Source organism: Artemia franciscana, chromosome 1, assembly GCF_032884065.1.
Source record: "Artemia franciscana chromosome 1, ASM3288406v1, whole genome shotgun sequence".
Taxonomy (NCBI): domain Eukaryota; kingdom Metazoa; phylum Arthropoda; class Branchiopoda; order Anostraca; family Artemiidae; genus Artemia; species Artemia franciscana.
This window is the reverse complement of record NC_088863.1, coordinates 17,442,984-17,462,809: the sequence shown is the minus strand read 5'-3', so window position 1 is coordinate 17,462,809 and position 19,826 is coordinate 17,442,984. Positions and strand designations below refer to the sequence as shown.

Genomic DNA, 19,826 nt, shown 5'->3' with positions numbered 1-19,826 from the left:
TTCTACCTAAAAAAGGATGATATATACTTTGCTCAGCTCATCAAGAGCAGCTCATCAAGAGCTATCGGCTGCCGTCGAAAAAAAAAATCTAGCTGCCTTAGTCCAAAAGTTGACTTTTTTGCTGTAGGCCAAGTTTCTGACGTCACCACTTAGAAAGGAGCAAAGGAGAAGCTCTAATTTCTTTAGCAGTGAGAGAACTTTTTAATTTTGAGAGGTATATCTGATACCATTTCTCTACCGCAATCCCAAGTGCGAAAAACCAAACGATAAGCTCAGCTTAAATTCATGAACAGAAATGGGTAGAAACAATAGATGGCAGCACTGTCGGTCCCCACTTTTCATTTCTGTATTTTTTTCTTTTTATCAATCAAAGAAGATAAATTGGCTGTGGGGCCCAGTAACTGCCGCATATATTTAACACTTATAGATTTTAGTCCCTCTTCAATTTGACTCTGGCGCCTGCCTGCTTGCCTGCTAGAACGGAGCTTTCCACTCGAAAGCAGAAACATGGTCTGATGAAACGAAAACTTCACTGCATAGCTTCAGATAGTTCCAAGTCACTTCACACACTATAGGCTCTGGCCTGAGGACAAGCAAAAACTATCCTTTTTGGCCCCAGGCAAGAGCTCTACGAAGCTTTCCAAAATACAAAGTAATATTCATCAATCCGACCTAAGGTCCACACTTTCTGTAAAAAGTGAAGAGTTTAAACCCTTATCAATCTAGGAATAAGCTGAAATCGGGGCGCTAGGAAAAAAAACACGAGAAAACCAAAGTATTGCTCTCGCAACACAATTATAGAACATACAAATAATGTAACCTCTATTTAGAATTGAATATGTTGGTCGAGATACCCATTCAGATTGCCTCTGTTTTAGTTATTAATACTTACTAAAAACTATTTTTTATACGTTAAAACTGGTGGAATAAGGTATGACCTAAAAGCAAGATAGAAAAACTAAAATAGATAAGCTTATGCATTAATTGTTGGTGGTAAAAAAAACGACAATTTATTTCGACAATAAAATAATGATCGATCTTGGCATAATAATATAGGCAGAAGAAATCTTAAGGCAATATTCTTAGTTATTTTATTTTTTCTAAGAAACACTAAAATGTGTATGGTATGACCTCTTACTTAAACTATGCGATTATGCCGTGTCTCTTATAAACATAAAATATTTACAAAATTTGTGTCCTATTGCTTGTAAGTCATTCATTGTTGACTGGATTTTAAGAGCTAACTGAATCAAATACTATTTTAAAGTCAAAACCAAGGTTTTAGTCTAGTTTTCAAATCTAAGAACTTAATTCTGTCACTCTTAAATTAAAAAAGGGCCAGTACCATTTACTTAGGAGAAAATAGATGAGTTCTATTGTGGGTTCTTTTTTCTCAGTAAGTTGAATGTTCAAAATCTTTATGGTATACTGGTCGTGAAACAGAACAGAATATTTCAATTGAGTTTGCAAGCTTTATGGAATATTATTGCAACAAATGATTTTGGTTCTAGGCTACTAAACAGTATAAACAAGATACACAGTGAAACTGACATAGATTTGGGCGTAAACAGATTAGGGATTAAATAATTGCAGACTCGTGTAGAACCTGGAATTGTCTCTTTGAAAACCTAATATCAAACTTTTATACATTTCCCAGATATCCTGAAAATATTATCTCATGAAATCGTGATTTTCGATATTTTCCTTTTTTAATTTTTATTTTTTATTTTCACAAATTATTTCGCATAAATATAAATTTCCGCCTCAAATTTAGACTGAAGCAAGTCCCCGTTTGACCTGATTTGACGGCACTTAAAATTATCAGGTAATTTGACCCAAGGTTGTAGTTATGCCTTTTGTATGCCGAGACAAAATTTGATCTTTGCCAGGAGGAAGGACTCCCTAGGTTCTTGCTGTCAGGATATTTAATTGATGGGACTGTTAAATCTCAGCCAAACTAAACATGAAATAGTAGCTTTAGTCCTGCCTCTGTCTCTTGGGATTATTGTCCAATATGGTCTATACTGGGTAGAGGAGAGGTCTTTTCCATCAGGAAAATCACTTGAAGAGGATTTTTGAATCTCAAAGCAATTTGTTAGAATATAAGAAGTTGTGTCTTAGTTTCACATTTTGGAAATAATTACCGTGCAGCAACAGAGAGTGCAGCAACAGAGAAAAGGGTATCTCTAAATTTTTCTCGTCAGGAAATCTACCAGAATGAATTGGAAAAGCTTACCAAACCTGTCAGGAAGTAAGAGCCAGCCAGTGTGCTGGTTATGACTCTAACGATTATGCCTCAACTTAACCTCAAAGGCTTTTGAGCAAATTTAAGGAGCTTAGGCTTTTGACCTAGTGTCCTAACTATGCCTTTAGGATATTTGGGTTGGATCGATCCAACATCTGATCAGCCCATCTCAGGAGAAGAGGAATGGGATCCTTAATCTCTGTACTGATATCTTCATTGTTCTGTCCTTCAGAAAGTGTCTCTCAATGGGGGCTAGTGATCTAACTTCTTTTTTTTTGGGGGGGGGGGTATCTAGACCCGATCTAACCTTCTTGAGGTATGGAGAAATAGAAAAAAAGAAAAAAATGTGGATAGTTTAGATATATCGGGACTTAAATGGAATTTACCTGTTTTTGTCTGAATTAAATCAAAACAATATAAAGAAAACCGAGAATAAAGAGTATGAGTCTTAAGTTCCTTTTGGAGTTACTAAATCGATTCAAGCCTTCTAGACGAGAAACAAACGGGGATCCTAAATTTCTCTTTTGATATTATCAATTCTTCCAGGAAGGCACCTTGAGAGTTAAACAAGTTTAGTGCGTTTAAAGGCTGTTATCTTAATTGTGCTTTTTGGTGTCGAAACAACCTTTTTGGAGGAAAGAGGCTCCTAAATTCTTATCATTAAGAATTCCCAGATATCTATTCAAAATTCTACGGCTGTAGGGGAAGGCAGACGAGGATGCCTAAGTTCTTTTTATTGGGATATGCGATATATATATTTACCAAATCTCAACAAAACCTATTCAGATATAATTCTTGTCGTCAAGACCAGAAGGGTCGCCGAAAATCAAATCTAGCAGAAAGTAACAAGTACTGCACTGCTTCTGACTGATTGATTTCTGTACACAACTGTATCTTAGCTGATAGAAAGAGTTCTCCACGTGTTTTCATCACGGTATGTATTAGGTAAGGTTGTCAAACCTTAACCAAAGTTGGTGGAAAGACAGAATAAGAGTTGTGCCTTTGGAGGTCTTCATTGACCCTAGTCATTCATGAATAGGGTCCTTCTTTTGTTATCAATATGAAAATATGTTGTTAATTTATTAATCAAAATCGGTGGGAGGTAAGAGATAGGATCTTAGACCCAACAACACCTCTTTTGGAATTGTAGAGACGACCATCATCACTGTAAACTAGACATATACTACCAATGGCTGCCAAATTTCAAAAAATGCTTATTCAAAACCGACAATGAATGTCATAGTTATGCCTTTTATGAGTCGAGGTGAATTTGACTCCTGCCGTGGGGGTGGGAGGGAGATCTATGGATTTTCATTGTCTGTACGTCAACGAGAAAGGTTTTTCATGACTTGAACAAAATTTTGTGGGGAATCAAGAGCTGTATTCCTAATTGTCTTTCTGCAGTATCTGCACCTGATTTGATTTTTATTTTATAATTGTCATTGAATAATAGATCTATTTTTATTAGTCCAACTATTAGCTAGTTTGGTAGAATCCATTTAAAAAGAAATAGTCAACAGCTGCAATTATGGCTTCAGGTGTCCAAGCTTGATCAGACCTCTATGCTGGAACGATTAGATTTTCGTCATTTTCATCCATCACTGGGGCTTAGCTATTAGATTTCAGTTAACTTTTTCTGGTATTAAGGGATTAATAGCAAGGGATTTAGTTCTACCCTTCAGAGGTTCAAGTGTAATCCTCAATAGCTTATAAAGTATCTGCTGCTCGATGGAGCCTGCATATAATCAGTTCTACTCTTTTTAATATTTTATTTGAGGTTTTGACTTCACAACCTTTAAAATGACTATTCTATGGGCTATCTATTATCCCTGAAAACAGTCTAGGAAAACAAAACCTACACTCAGGAAACAGAAGCTATAAATTTAACTCCTTAAATCGTAGTCATATATTTTGCTGTGGAATTAGGATCTAGTCTCATAGCTGTTAACACTCTTTATTAAGTTTCACTAGGGGAGGGAGAACTCATATTAGGTAAGCATTACCAAAAGGTTTAACATAAAAGAAGTGTAATCACGTCCCGCAATGTTTTTCTTGGACATCAGAGTCTTTCTGAGGTTATTCTCTACATCATTTGGCTCCTATAGTATCAAAAGTAAATAGTAACTATTTTTAAATCAGTATTAGCAATCTTTGTAAAATGGGATCATTACTCAGAGCGAAGAATTGGCCTTGCTCTTCTAGGCCTTAATATTCTATCAAATGTAATAATACTAATTATCTTCCAAGCATTTTTCCCCAAACAGTAATAGGTTGAATGAGTGGAGTTCAGTTTTTCTTGACTTACCCTCTTTTCCTTCTTTTTTTTTATTACGACCTTTTACTACTCTAAAAATTATTATTTTTTGCATCTTATACGTATGGATCTTTTTTTTCAAAAGTTTGAAGAAGGGAACCACAAATTTTTTTAATTGCTTTGAGCAGAAACTAAAAGTTTACATGTTTTTCAAATAATCACTGTCTTTTGTAGAAATAATATCAGATTTTGCTTTAACTCTTTATCTTTTATTTTGAATTTTTTAATATAGATATTTCATTAATTTCTCTACTTTCTATGTATTCCTTTTCGTAAAAGTTACTTCAATAAGACCTATCTCTTTAAGGTCAGAGGCAAGTTTTACAGAGAATGAATACTTTGTACAGATACGTAATACTTTGTTCTCTCTATTTGTTTCTAAAATATTTTCAAAGTTTACCTCTGAGACTGAAAGTAATGAAAGAGATTACTTAAAGTTTATTCTGGCGGTGGAGCGAGACAATGCAAATCTTAAAAGCAGCTTCCCATCTTTTGAATGTTTAATATCTTGTTTTACAAATCCTTTTCATCTATTAGATCTGTTTTGGAAAACATAAATGAAAGCAGATTTACGGGCAAAGATGACATTTTGCAGACTGAAAGCGTATATAATTCAAAAGTGGAAGTCCTTGAGTCTGAATTAAGGTAAGACATTCTTTTTCTGGATTAGTGCATGCTCCCTTCTATTCGATTTCTTCCAATTTATTTAATAAATTAAACGAAAACTTTGAGAAGTTTGAGGTTTGATTGTAGTTCTACTCCAAAGAAGGAGAGCCAGCGTACCCGAGAGTTCAACTGAGATAGACGCGTGCAATCGCCTCTATTGACCAAAAACTACACCAATATTTAAAGTCATTGTAGTATGCGGTGATTAAGCTCATGATGAAATGCTGAGAATTCAACGGGAAAGGGGAAGGGCAGTTGAACATCAACTGGCGTTGTTTTTGGTCAATTGAGGCGATTGCACGCGTCTATCTTAGTGTAACTCCAGGCGGAGCTACGACGCTCCTTTTCGAGTAGAATCTCTTATCAACCAGTTCTTGGTAACAAACTATAAGTAAGGAACGACGCGACTCAATAGTAACCGAAGCTCTGAGAAATAGAATTTTTATAGCAATAGATGCATCGAAAGAATTGAATTTTTATACTGATTCAAAATATGTAAAATTCAGTAAGTTTAATGTTACCAATCAAAAGCTATGTACCTGAGAAAATTCGCTAAATTTTTGAAATAGGGGGAAACACCTCCAAAACATCAAATAATTTTAATGAAAATCACACCATCAGATGTAGCATACTAGACAACCCTAAGGTTTCAAGCTCCTATGTACAAAAGTTTGGCGTTTTATAGTTTTTCCAGAAGAAAGATCACGGATGTGAGTTTATTTACATTTATATATTTTCTCCAGGGGCAATCGTAACAAGCTAATGGTTCTATAAGGTCGGCAAAGGACTTATTTGAAAGGAAATATAAAAGCTCTAGTGTCTTTTTTAAGTGACTAAAAAGATTAGGGAGCAGCTAGTCCCCTCTGCAACAGCCTACTCTCCCAGTCATCTGACCAAAATTTGAGAGGGAAATAAATAACTTTGGTCGACCGTGTTGCGTAATTAAATGTGATTTGGTGATGTAAGGGCGATTGTATCGAACCAATGGTCCTAGAAGATTGAAAGAGGGATCAGAGAAAATGAAACAAAATTAAGACAGAGAAAATTAAGCTGGGAGTCAAATGGCATATTCCTTTTATTTTTATATAATATTTGTGTCATAAATGACAAGGCCTTGGCTATTTGCCAAAGATGCAGCTATACCTTAAGTAGCATGGTGACTTTGAACCAAGATCCCAAATATGAAATAAGCGGTGTGATAGCAAAAGAATAGCTTTATTTGATTCCTGATACAGCATTGTTTCAAAATATAATTTACATTTCCCTGGAAATCCAATAATAAACCAGGTAATGCCTAAGATTATATATTCATGTTCTCGTTTTTTTCCTGAATTGGCATTATTTTACAGTAATAAGTAATGGTATTAGTCAGGAATGGGGGCTATTGAAAACGAGATATGTTAAGAAAATAATTCTTACTTTATAATATATCAAAAGACTGTTTTTAACACATTTTTAAGACACTTCCCCCTTCCTTTAAAGACACCTCCCCACCTTTGTTTGGAAATATGTAGCCCAAGTTATATATTTCCTGTGTGTTTTTAAGTTTCTGGATTCTGTAATCCATTGATTCAATTTATGGATACACAGTGAAAACAATTGTGACACATAGCAAAAAGCATAAGACGTTGGGGGTTGAGGGTAAAGCAGCCTACTGTGAAAGTTAAAGCTTTTCCCCAAAAAATTATTCAGTTAGTCTAAAGCTTAGGGCTATTTCCTCAAAAATTATTTATTTGGTCTGACATTGACCAATTTTCAACTATGTTTTGATGCCAGCTTCAGAAACTTAATCAAGTAATTGTTCAATGTTTGTAAAACAAATTTATGTAGTCGAAAATCAGCATATAATGAAAAATATATCATATAATATAATTTACCGTCCTTGACTGTAAAAAAAGGAAGAAAAACAACCAAAGGCACGTTAAAAATTGGGAAATTCAAGAACAAAAGGTTAATTTGCATTATCAACATATTAAAATTAATTTTGTTTATTACTTCTTGTTTCAGTCGAAAAGAAAAAGCTTTTCGACTGAAAATAAGGAGCAATATTAAAATTTTAAAAGAACAGAGATCATTCTGTGTATGAAAGGAGCCTGCCCCCTCCTCAACATAACGCTGCTTACGCTTAAGTTTGACTCTTTGTCATAACTCTTCTTTTTAAAATAAGAAAAAACTTATCGTAAAGAGCGAGGTGTTGATGAGGGGGCAGTTTCTTTCATATACGGAATAACTTCTGTTCGTTCAAGTTCTATTGTCGCTCCTTACTTTCAATTAAATAAAACATCAAGTTTCTTCGACTGAAAGTAAGGTGCAACTTCAAAACTTAAAACAAACAGAAATTAATACGCATATGAGGAGGTTCGAACCCTCGTCAATACCTCGCTCTTCGCGCTATAATTCGAATTTTTTTCCAATTCTTGAAGAATGATCCCTGAATCACAAAGACCGTTTAATTAGAATAAATACCTCTTTTGAAAGTACTAAAAAAAACTTCAGCATGAAGAACAAGTTATTGACAAGGGGGAGAACCTCTCATATACGCATCAATTTATTAATATTATATTAATATAAATATTAATTATATTAAATATAAATATTATTAATATTAATATAAAAATTTCTCAGGCTCGTAACTTTCGATGGGTAGAACTAAACGTAATGAAACTTATGCATTTAAAATCAGCATAAAATTCCAATTCTTTTAATGTATTCATTAACATCAAAATTCCGTTTTTTAGAGTTTCGGTTTCTATTTAGCCGGATTGCTCCTTGCTTACAGTTCGTTACAATGAACTATTTGATATGAGGGGGTTCGTCGCACGCTAAAGTTTGAATTGTATTCCAAATTCTTAAGAATGACCCCTAAATCACAAAGGCCGTTTAATTAGAATAAATAGCTCTTCTGAAATTGCTAAAAAATACTTTAGAGTAAAGAGCAAGGTAAAAAAAAACACGCATCTGTGATCCATCTGGCAAAAAATACTAAAATTCACATTTTGCAAATAGGAGCTGGAAAACTCTACAATTGAGCTCTCTAATATTCTGAATCTGATGGTGTGATTTTCATTCAGATTCTATTACTTATAGGGCGTGTTTTCACCTTTCCTTCGAAAATAAGGCAAATTTTCTGAGGCTCATAAATTTTGATGGTATGAACTAAACTTGGTGAAACTTGTATATTTTAAATCAGTATGAAATTCCAATTCTTTTGATTGATTTATTAGTATCAAATTTCCGTTTTTTAGAGTTTTGGTTACTATTGAGCCGGGTTGCTTCCTACTTACAGTTCCTTACCATGGACTGTTTGAGACGAGGAGGTTCGTCGCCTCGTCAGTACCTTGCTCTTTACGCTAAAGTTTGAATTATGTTCCAACTCTCAAAGAATGACCCCTGAATCACAAAAGCCATTTAATTAGAATTAATAGTTCTTTTGAAATTACTAAAAATACTTTGGCGTAACGAGCGAGGTAAAAACAAAAAACAAAAAAAACAAACATGGATCCATGGTCTTTTTTCTAACAAAAAAAATAAAAAAATACGATGAATCTGATGGTGTGATTTTTATTAAGATTCTATGACTTTCAGGGGATGTTTCCCCATTGTTTCCATAATAAGGCAAATTTTCTCAGGCTCGTAACTTTTGATGGGTGGGACTATACTTGATGAAACTTACATATTCAGAATAAGCATAAAAATCCAATTCCTTTGACGCATCTACTTATATCGAAATTCCTCTTGTTAAAATTTTGATTACTATTGAGCCTAGAGTTTTCGCTTACTTTCTGTTCCTTACTTACGCTCCTTACTTAACTGCTTGATTGAAAAACTTGTTTTTATTTTATTTAACTGAATTAAAAAGTATGCCTTCCATAATTCCAAAATTAAAGTTTTTTCCATAAGAGTCCAATCACTGGTGGTATATTTGGGTGCATATTTTTTTGTTTCTGTGTTGCAATGGGGTGTTGACAGTGTATTTTCAGCATTTTCCCGAAATAAATGGGTTTCCTTGGAATTTCTGATAATTAAGTATTTTTATTTCGTATTTGATGTACTTACAAAAGAGATGACATGAGGAGCTTTAAAAATGTCTTAGTTTCATTCGCAGGGACCCCAAAAAGTCCGGAATAACGGAAGTAGTGAATGAACAGGACTGTTGTTACCATAAATTTTGCTCTGGTAAAAATAAATATCTACATACATATATTTCTCATATTCTAAACTTTAAAGTAAATCATTTATAAGTGTGAAAATGTCAAGAATCTGACGTACATCCTCTTACAAAATGACCAAAATATTACATAAGGCCTTTATTGTCCAGAGATATCTGAACCAATGGCAAGTAAAGAAAATACAACGAAAATGTAATATCATTTTTATGATAATTTGATGACAGCCAAAAAGTTTAGTTTCTGGTTCAAGAAATTTACTATTTTCTTCTCTTAAAGAATTTAAAATCTGGACTAATTTAGAAATTAAGCTTAAACAAACTATTCAATCATTCCGATCCAATTTAAAACTATGGGAGCAATATGTAAGGCTATCAAGGGCTTGTTTGCCAAATTTCTGCTCTGAAACTTTTTCAAATAATGACATTTTCTGAATTTTGGCTTTTTCCCCAAATACTTGTATGGAATACTAACTATTTTACCAATATTTGTTTAGCTAGTCTGAAGCTTAGGGCTATTTTCCCAAAATTTGTTTGTTTGGTCTAACCTTCCAATTTTTTAACTATGTCATGATGACAGATTCAGAAAATTAACCAAGTCATGTTTCTACATTTTAGAAGCAGTTTATAAAAAAACAGCATGTACTAAAAATTATATTGCGTAATAGAATATTTAAGTCCTTGACTATAAAAAAGGGAAGAAAAACAACTAAACATTCATAGGAAATTGAGAAAATCAAGAGATACTTTGCATTAATTTGCAAAAAAATTACGGATTATCAATATATTGAAAAACTTATTGGACAAGTTTTGCCACACGGCTTTCAAATATTTGTACACCTTCTTATTTCTCGTAGATTCCACGATATTATTTGAAAAACGATCAGAAACTAAATAAAAAAATAAATTCTTTCTACTGAAAGTAAGGAGCAACGTTAAAACTAAAAACAAACAGAAATTATTCTGTACATGAAAGGGGCTACCCCCTCCTCAACACCGCACTATATACGCTACAGTTTTTTATTACTTTGAAATGTAAAGTTCTGACAAAGAGTCAAAGCGTCAAAAAATAAATATGTTTTGGAAGAGGCCGCCCTTTTCGTATATATTATAATTTCTGTTCCTCTTAATTTTCATATCTACCTTAATTTCAGCTGAAAAAACTTGTTTATTCTTGTTTAATTTCAATACAGAGCTGAAATTAAATGTTGACGCTTAAAGAACTGTAGTACAAAACTAATATAGGTTTGAATTCTGAAAATTAGTACAGCAGTAACAGTGTTCTATTTTTACTTTAGTGACCTGGAAGTAACCGTTGAAAAAGTGAGAGACAACGTCATAAACAAACGATTTCGAGTAACAACCCTGGAGGTTGAGAGACTGGCCACAATGTTAAGTCTTTCTAGGTAAGCGTTGGAACTTGTTTAAAGCTGGTACATATATTGTGCAGCAGCTCTTTTCTTTTTTAAATCTTTGGTTTATACGTTCTTTCAATGTTATAACGTTTTAGGAGCTTTGTTACATTTTTGATGTTCTTTTGGTTTTACGAGCTACATTAGTCTGTTAAATAAACGCTTCCACACACTACTTCAAGAAGTAAGGCTTTCTTGATAATGGGTTTTATCGATACCCACGCTCGAATTATCCAATGGCCAAAGATTGAAAATCTGAAACTATCTATGTTTTATTCTTTATTACCTCAAGGTTCATGCTTCGCCAAATTTTTCAAAAGACAACCTCAGGATTTTGGCATTCGGTTTCATGCCCACCTTCAAAATCTCAATATTTATGCTGTTTATTTTACTGTTGTCAGGTTTACAGTTAAAGCTGTCAATAATTTTGGTAATTTTTTTTTTCAAGTCACTCCTTTTAGAAGCCTTGAGCTAAGGGGCCATCTAATTTACAGATAAAAACCACTAAAAGTGTGCTTGGTTAGATTAATCGAGGTTACACTAGATTCTTCATCACTTTCTCATATCCAAGATATCGATTAGGAGTGTCATGATTATTAAGTGCCTCTATAAATTTTAGCGTTTATCTCACATAGAACAGATGCTTTATATGGAATGGATATTTTATATACAACAAAACAAAATTACTGCTTCGTAGCCTATGCAAGACATATTGATAACAAATAGTGCAAATCATCCGACTGATAAAATTATCCCATGTTTGCGGGGTTATGTAAAACTAGCGCATCACTGAAACCGTAAAATCCACTCCCTAAGAAATGAAAAAAAATTATTTTATGCAGTAGAAATTTTTCTTTATGTTGTAGCCCCTAGTTTTGCTTAGTTCTCCATATTTCAGCCGTTAGGTACTCTATTTTTTACTGTTCAAAACTCTTGATTAATCTTAATTAAAAATTTTAGTTTATAACCCTGTTTCTTTGAAAACACAGCCTCCTAGACTGGTAAAAATGGAGATACATTACTTTAAACCATTCAAAAGAAGATATTTTCCTTTTTTTCAAGGGGGGGCGGGTTGTAAACATCTATTTTGAGGTTTCCGTCGATGAAAATTTAAATGAGATGGTTTTTATTCTATATCTTGTCATTGTTGTGGAATTTCAGGGTCCTTTTAAAATTCTAAGAAAATTGTTTTTGTAATTATAAATTTGTTTCTGGTTAAATGTGAATGGGAGTTCTTATTTATTTATTATTAAATAAAAAAGCAAGTTTTTTTTAACTGATAGTAAGGAGCGACATTAAAACTTAAAACGAACAGAAATTACTCCGTATATGAAAGGGGCTTTTCCTCTTCAACGCCTCGCTCTTTACGCTAAAGTTTGACTCTTTCTCTTAACTCTACTTCTTAAAACCGCAAAAAACTTTAGCGTAAAGAGCGGGGCGTCAAAGAGAAAAACTCCCTTTCATATACGGAGTAATTTCTGTTCGATTTAAGTTTTAATGTCGCTCCTTACTTTCATTTTAAAAAAAATGTTTTTTTTTTATTTAATTTCTGGACGTTTTTTAATTAATGTATATTTTGATCTTGGCTCTCCGCACATACATAATTAAAACGAAATTTGCATATTAAATTTTTTTTGGCTAAATGGCTTTCTCATAGTTTTAATCGGAAGATTTTGAGAAAAAAGGATGAAGCCTAGTTGCCCTCCAATTTTTTGATTACTTAAAAAGGCAACAAGAACTTTTAATTTTTTACAAACATTTTCATTAGTAAAAAATATACGTAATTTACGAATTAACTTACGTAACGAACTTCTATATTCATATGTTTTTATTGCGCATATGAGGGGGTTTACCCCTCGTCGATACCTCGCTCTTTACACTAAAGCTTAAATTTTGTCCCAATTCCATAAGAATGACCCTTGAAACACAAAGGCCGTAGAATAAATAGTTGAAATTACTAAAAATACTTTAGCGTAAAGAGCGAGGTATTAAGAGGAGGTAAAGCCCTCATATGTATAATAATTTCTGCTCGTTTTAAGTTTTAATGCTGCTCCTCACTTTCAGTAGAAAAAAAACTTTTCATATTTATTTTTTCATTGTTTTTTTTAAATAATACTAGAAAATTCTGCACCCCCTTCATTGAAAGTCTTTTCCCTCATGAGAAGTTTTCTGAGGAAAGATCCTCCGACGTAATCCCCCCTATCTCAACTCTCCCTCCCTAACCAAAAAAATCCCCCTGAAAACGTCCGTACACTTCCCAGTAACCATTACTATATGTTAACACAGGTCAAAGTTTGTAACTTGTAACCCCTGCCACGGGGACTGCGGGGGAGTAAGTCTTCCTCTAAGACATCGTTATTAAGTTTTCCGACTATGGTGAATAAAATGGCTATCTCAGAATTTTGATCCGGTGACTTTGGGGAAAAAATGACCGGGAAATTTATGAGATCTGAAAATAGAAGATAAGGAAAAACAAAATTGAAGTCCTTCTACTCTCAGACTTAAATCCAAATTTATTGAAAACATGTTAATTCCTTTCTTTTATGTCTCAGTGACTTGCTGAAAAGATGGAAAAATAATATTTTTCTTAAAATTAATTTTACTTGGCAACAAGATGCACATTATTTACTTATACTGATGAAAGAATAGTAAGTAAGTAAATTTTATTGCACTAAAAGACCTAGGGCCATGGCAATACAAAACAAAAAGGAAAATTCATTTTTAAATATATGCCATTAGATAAATATAAAGTAAACGTTATATAACACAAAGAGAAACACAAATCACACAAATATACTTCTCTGCTCCATTGTCGACTTGAGAAATCGTCCTAAATTTTTAGTACTTGCAAGGTAATCATCCATCATTACGTTCACCAGTCATCTCTCATCAAACTCACACTTTTTCATTTATCAACTCACTAAATTCTACAAATTCATACATCACATGAACCACACTCTCATTCATACTTTCCCAAATTGAGCAAAAGTAAGGACCATTTTGCCCTCTCTTCCTCCCTAGATACTTCATTCTTATCCCAAATGGTAAACTATTCTCTTTAATTCAACTATGTACTTCAATTCCTCTTTTTTCAAATTCACCCGTCTAAAAATTTCTATTGGATACATGGCAGGAAAACACAATGTGTTTGTGTGTGGGGGGAGGGGGAGGAGGAGCTGCGATTTATCACTTTGACTCTTAAAAAAGGCTTTAGAACTACTGATTACCAGAGTCCCCTCCAAAGTACATACGACCACCTTTTCTATAAAACTCATATGTCCCCAGGGCATAACTTACATCCCTTGCCCTGTGAGCTGTAGAGGGGTTGTCTTCCTCACCGACATTATTTCCAGACCATTCAACTAAGATGAACAAAATTATCATCTTATAGGAGGCATTAAGGGTAATCATGAGCATGGAGGGGAGAGGGGCCTGTTGCTCTCAAATCACTTTGAGTCTTAAAAAGGGAACTATAACTTCCAAATTCAAATCAAATCTGCCTTATCTGAAGTTTATGCGGCCACTCATTCCATAAGAACCTTATATACCCCAACGGCATAACTTACAACCCTACTCCCAGGGTACTTGGGGGTTGGTTCAACCCAAGAGGCATTGTTATAGGTTCTTAAGATTATTTTGAGCAAAATCGCTATCTCACAATCTTAATCAGATTCGTGTGGTGAAAAGCGGTAGTGGGGGGGATAGCTGCCATCCATCACTTTGACTCATAAAAGGGAATTACAAGTTCCAATCTTCAGCCAAATAAGACTCCTCTAAAGCTTATGCAAACATCTGTTCCATAAAAACCTTAAATACACTGAGGCATAATTTTCAAAACTTGCCCCAATCTCTGGGGGTCCGTTTCGACCCCAAAAGCCTTGTTATTTGGTATTTGTACACTTTGAATAAAATTGCTATCTCAACATTTCTACTATATATATTTTGGACAATACTACGTGTGTATGTGTGGGAGGGAGGGTAGCTTCTCTCCGATCACTTTGACTCTTAAAAAGGGCACTAGTGCTTCTTATTACCAGTCGAATGAGCTCCTTCCGAACTTTATTCGTCCACGTTTTCCACCCCCTGGGCATAGCTTACAACCCTGTCCCGAGGGTCCTTTGTTCTTGTCTTGAGGGTCCTTTGTCCTTGTTCTGATGGGAAATTTTGTATCTTGGGATATTTTTGCATAAAATAAAACGATCTGGATAGGTCAGAAGTCTGAGAAAATTCTTTAAGAACCTCAATTTTTGCAAATGACGTCATGTACTTCATGACATCATATGTCATTCCTCTGTCATTCCTCTTATATTACCCTTCTTCTTTGTGGTCTGTAAACATCAAGGGTCAGAAGGGACATCTCAGGAAGGCCTGCTTAAAAGAAGAAATTACTCTTTTTTGCAAATCACGTTGTGTACGTAAGAAATTACGATGACATCGTGTACTTCATGACATCATATGCTGTCATTCCTCTTATATTACCCTCCTTCTTTGTGATCTGTAAACATCAAGGGTCAGAAGGGACATCTCAGGAAGGCCTGCTTAAAAAAGAAATTACTCTTATTATTGTTTTTTACAGGTAACAGGTAACAGATTTAGGTAACTGAAAGAAATTCTGTCATTTTTCTGAGAAAATTAGTCACATTATTGAATCGCAATACATGCTGATGGCTCAATATTATTTTAAAATCATGAAAGAACAATGATTTTCGATTTTTTTTATGTATTAACGCAAATTTCAAAAGCCTTCAAAAATCTATAGAAAGGTCTTTAATGGGATGGAGAAGTGTGATAGCACAATTTATATACGTTTTTTGCATAGGAGCTGAGACGTTTACACTCAGCTTTACAATCATATCTTGGTCTGTCAAGAGTTTTGCCTGCGAACGAAGATAGGCATATATAAGGCGACAATCAGGGCAGTCATATTCTATGCTGTTGAATCTTGGCCCATCGAAGCAGTTCATGGCATACTCTAGAGATTTTTGACTACCGTTCCTATTTTAAGCGCATCTGGATATCAGATCAGACTTCGGACGAAGATTAAGTTTTCAATTTAGTCAGTTATTTATCCAGCACAATGTCTGTAGGAAGACCCCAAAAACGAAAATTTGCAGTTGCAGTTACTATAAATGATGATTCTGTGGTTTCAACACATAAACAATCAAACGTGCTAAGATATAAAAATCGACAACCTGGACCATTTGTTATGACAACACCAATACGGGCAGCTAAAGCAAAGGCCATTGCTAAAGTGTCTGAAGTAGTAGAAATCCCAAAACTTGTCAGAAATGAAAATAAACATCAAAGACACGCGCGGTAAGATAAACGAAAACAAGATTTAGAGCGTATCAACAAATGAAAATAAAGAGCAAAGACACAAGCGGCTAGAAGAACTGTTGTGTCGTAATCTTCGCCACCAACAACATGTGGCACAAAACCAAGTACATACGTACAAAGATGCCGTAAGCCCGGTAAATGTTACATATAAGTCTTTGGGACCCTTCAACGTTGCTTGAATTCACTGTGGAGCTCTCTATTCTCCAGAGGAAAGATTAGCAAAGAAAGGTAATTCATTTGGATATAGCTGCTTGCATGGTCGAATTCCAATGTCACCATCTCAATTTCCAAAGGAATTGGTTCGCCTTTTTTTAAGGACGTCACTTGCACTCTGAAGAGTTTCATAAATGTCTTCAAAACTTGAACTCATGTTTTTCTAGCTTCATTCAACGTAAGCGAAGATCGAACCATAAATAGTCGGAATATATTTGTCTTTAAAGTAGCTGGACAAATTTATTACAAAATCAATGTAGCGGTACATCCGTCACTAAATATTGAAGGTGAAATTAATCCACCCTCTTGTAGCCAAATGCACTTTTAGACCCCAATGAAGCTGTTGAGGAACGCTTCGCACATCCTTTAAATTATGGGATCTGTCATAATTCAATGAATCTCTTGGAAGAAATATTGCGAGACGCAAACGACTATGCCAAAGGTTACGACAAAATGTGTGAAGTAGAGTATAATGCCAATCAACTTGCTGCTTCATTAGGACAACAGCGTCCAAACGTGCAGCTCATTTTTACTTTGTCAGATGGTGTAGATTATAGACAGCTCAACCCTCATGTATATAAGGAAGTATCCACTTTGCTGACTCTTAATGCTCACCATAGTTTTCCACCTAATACAATGGTTGTTAAACAACGTGGCAAAAATATTGTCATTTTAAAAAACACCAAGTGAAGCCCCTTGCCCACTCAGTCTTTTATCAAGCTGAAACTTCAGAATGGTCAAGGGGTATGCTTCTTCAACCACCCTATGTAATTCGTCCACATGTAACACGGCTTGAATTAGCGAGGTATCGTATCGCTTTTTGACCTGAACATTCGAAAAGCCATTCTCTGCAAGCTGTAACACCCAACCTGTGTCGGATTGGTTTTAATGCTTTGCATTTTGGTTGAAGACTTTTCCTACTGTACCTCGTTTGTAACGGTATTTGTGTTAAGCGTGATCGTATGGATTGGATAAAATATAGCCAGAAAACTATTATGGGTGAAAAGACACCTTGGCTATTTTTCGTTACTTTAGACCCCCAGATTTCTTTATTACTGTGAATTGCACCTGATTGGCCTGAATTAAAAGAAGCAGCAAATATTAAAATTGATGATAACTCTATTATAGAACAGTCTTCTCAAGATCGTCCCGATCATTACTTGAATTGCAAAACTGAAATTTGACAATATAATAATGATAAGGGACATATATTTGGAAAGGTGGCAGCATATGTGTATACAATTGAATTTCAAAAACGTGGACTACCACATACGCATTTGAGTTTGATCATGAGTCCTGAGGATCAAATCCATAATCCAGTTCAAATTGATAATCTTATTTCAGCTGAAATTCCAAATTCGAACGATCCATTGTTAAGAGAATTAGTCTTAAAATTGGATGATTCATAATCTGTTTGGAAAGTCCAAATGCGAGTTGTATGATTAATAAAAATGAAAATTTCCAGTGCCGCTTCGGTTTTCCAAAGCAGTACAACACAGTCACATCCTTAGCGGATGCCGCAGTGTCTGTATAAGTATCTGTACAAATACATCTACAAGGGACAGGATTGGGATTCAATAACGATTGTCGAAAATAAAAGGTGCATTGCTTACAATGAAGCGGAAACCTATGTGGAAGGACGCTGCATTAGACGACCTGAAGCATGCTGGCAACTATTTAATTATGATTTTCCAAAAATAGCCATGTCGTTCAACGTTTAAATGTTCATTTGCCAGGACATTAACTAATGCAAAATATCAGCCAAGCCCAGGAAGATTTGGTAGATATTGGACAACTAGGCTCAATGTTGGAAGCGTGTTTTTGACGCAACAAGGCGTTAAAACAAATGAAAAAGAAGGAATTTCTCTATTATTGGGAAATGCCTGAATACACTATAGATGGAATGGCAATACCAGTACTTGGAAACAAAGAATCTGTTGATTACGTGTCATTGGACGAATTCACATTGTAAATTTTGTTGGTGTACCTGAATGCTTCTATTTGCGAATACTTTTGTATCATGTGAAGAATGTAACAAGTTTTGAAGATCTTAAAACAGTTGATAACATAATTTATTCCACAAAAAAAAAGTATTCCTGGCTCATAGCCTTGAATTCGACGATAAACAGTGGTTCGACACCCTAGAAGAATCGGCACTGTCCAAAATGTCGTCTGTTATGGGAATACTTTTCGCACAGATTCTTGTTTTTGGTAATCCTGCAGATTCAAAAGCTCATTCGAAAAGATTCAAAAATCAGTTGGCAGAAGATTTTATTCGGTATGCGCGACAAAATAATTTATCTGAAGATTTTGCAGTCAAGTGTGCTTATCGCATTATTAGATCGAAGTTAAATACGATGACAATAGGAGGTCGAAGTTTTTGGGTGGAGCAATACGGCATGGACAACATTGAAACCTATGAAAATGACCTAAGCTTGGAATTTCTAAATTCTAGTGAGTCAGCTGCTACTGGAGATAGTATGCATAGGCTTCTGCAATGGAAACAGCTTGAAATTGTTGACAATATTTTACAGGCTGTTGATGACCCTAATTTCGTTGGGAAAAATATTTTTTTTTTTTTATAGATGGCCAGGTGGGACCAGTAAAACGTTTGTTTATAAAACCTTGCACCGCGTTCTGTGTGGAGAGAATCAGAAAGTAAAATGTATGGTTTTATACGCGAAAAGCAGCTACTTTATTGCCATTTGGACTAATAACACACGAAACCTTTGGCTTGAATGTTCCACTCTCCTTAGATTCTGTTTCGAGCATTAAATAAAAAAAAAACAAGTTTTTTCAACTGAAAGTAAGGAGTGACATCAAAACTTAAAACACACAGAAATTACTTCGTATATGAAAGAGGCTGCTTCCTCATCAACGCCCCGCTCTTTACGCTAAAGTTTGACTCTTTCTCTCAATTCTTCTTTCTAAAACAGTAAAAAACTTTAGCGTAAAGAGCGGGGCGTTGATGAGGAAGCAGCCTCTTTCATATACGAAGTAATTTCTGTGCGTTTTAAGTTTTGATGTCACTCCTTACTTTCAGTTGAAAAAACTTGTTTTTTTTATTTAGTTTCTGAACGTTTTTGAATCAATGCATGTTTTGATTTTGGCTCTCCGCAGAGGAATAATCAAAACGAAATTTGCATATTTTTTTTTTTTGGCTCAATGGCTTTCTCATAATTTTGATCGAATCATTTTGAGAAAAAAGAGCGGGGGACGAAGCCTAGTTGCCCCCCGATTTTTTGGTTAATTAAAAAGGCAACTAGAACTTTTAATTTTTTACGAATCTTTTTATTGGTAAAAGATTTACGTAACTTATAAATTAGCTTACGTAAAGAACTTTTGTATTCTCATGTTTTTATTACATATATGAGGGGATTCGCCCCATCGTCAGTACCTCGCTCTTTACACTAAAGCTTAAATTTTATCCCAATTCATTAAGAATGACCCCCTGAATCACAAAAGCCGTAGAAT

General features: G+C 34.6%; 1 protein-coding gene across 6 annotated transcripts in view; it reads left to right on the top strand.

The window, feature by feature from the left end:
- LOC136026415 (coiled-coil domain-containing protein CG32809-like) overlaps nucleotides 1-19,826 on the top strand; it is a 330,704-nt gene that overhangs the window by 241,047 nt on the left and 69,831 nt on the right. For all 6 annotated transcript variants that reach the window (XR_010617288.1, XM_065702997.1, XM_065703006.1 and 3 more), the window contains 2 exons: nucleotides 5,097-5,204; nucleotides 10,689-10,796. Coding sequence is in view for 5 of the 6 variants with exons in the window: in XM_065702997.1 (XP_065559069.1) it covers nucleotides 5,097-5,204; nucleotides 10,689-10,796 (216 nt within the window). In the remaining variant the exon portion in view is untranslated. The remainder of the gene's footprint in view (nucleotides 1-5,096; nucleotides 5,205-10,688; nucleotides 10,797-19,826) is intronic.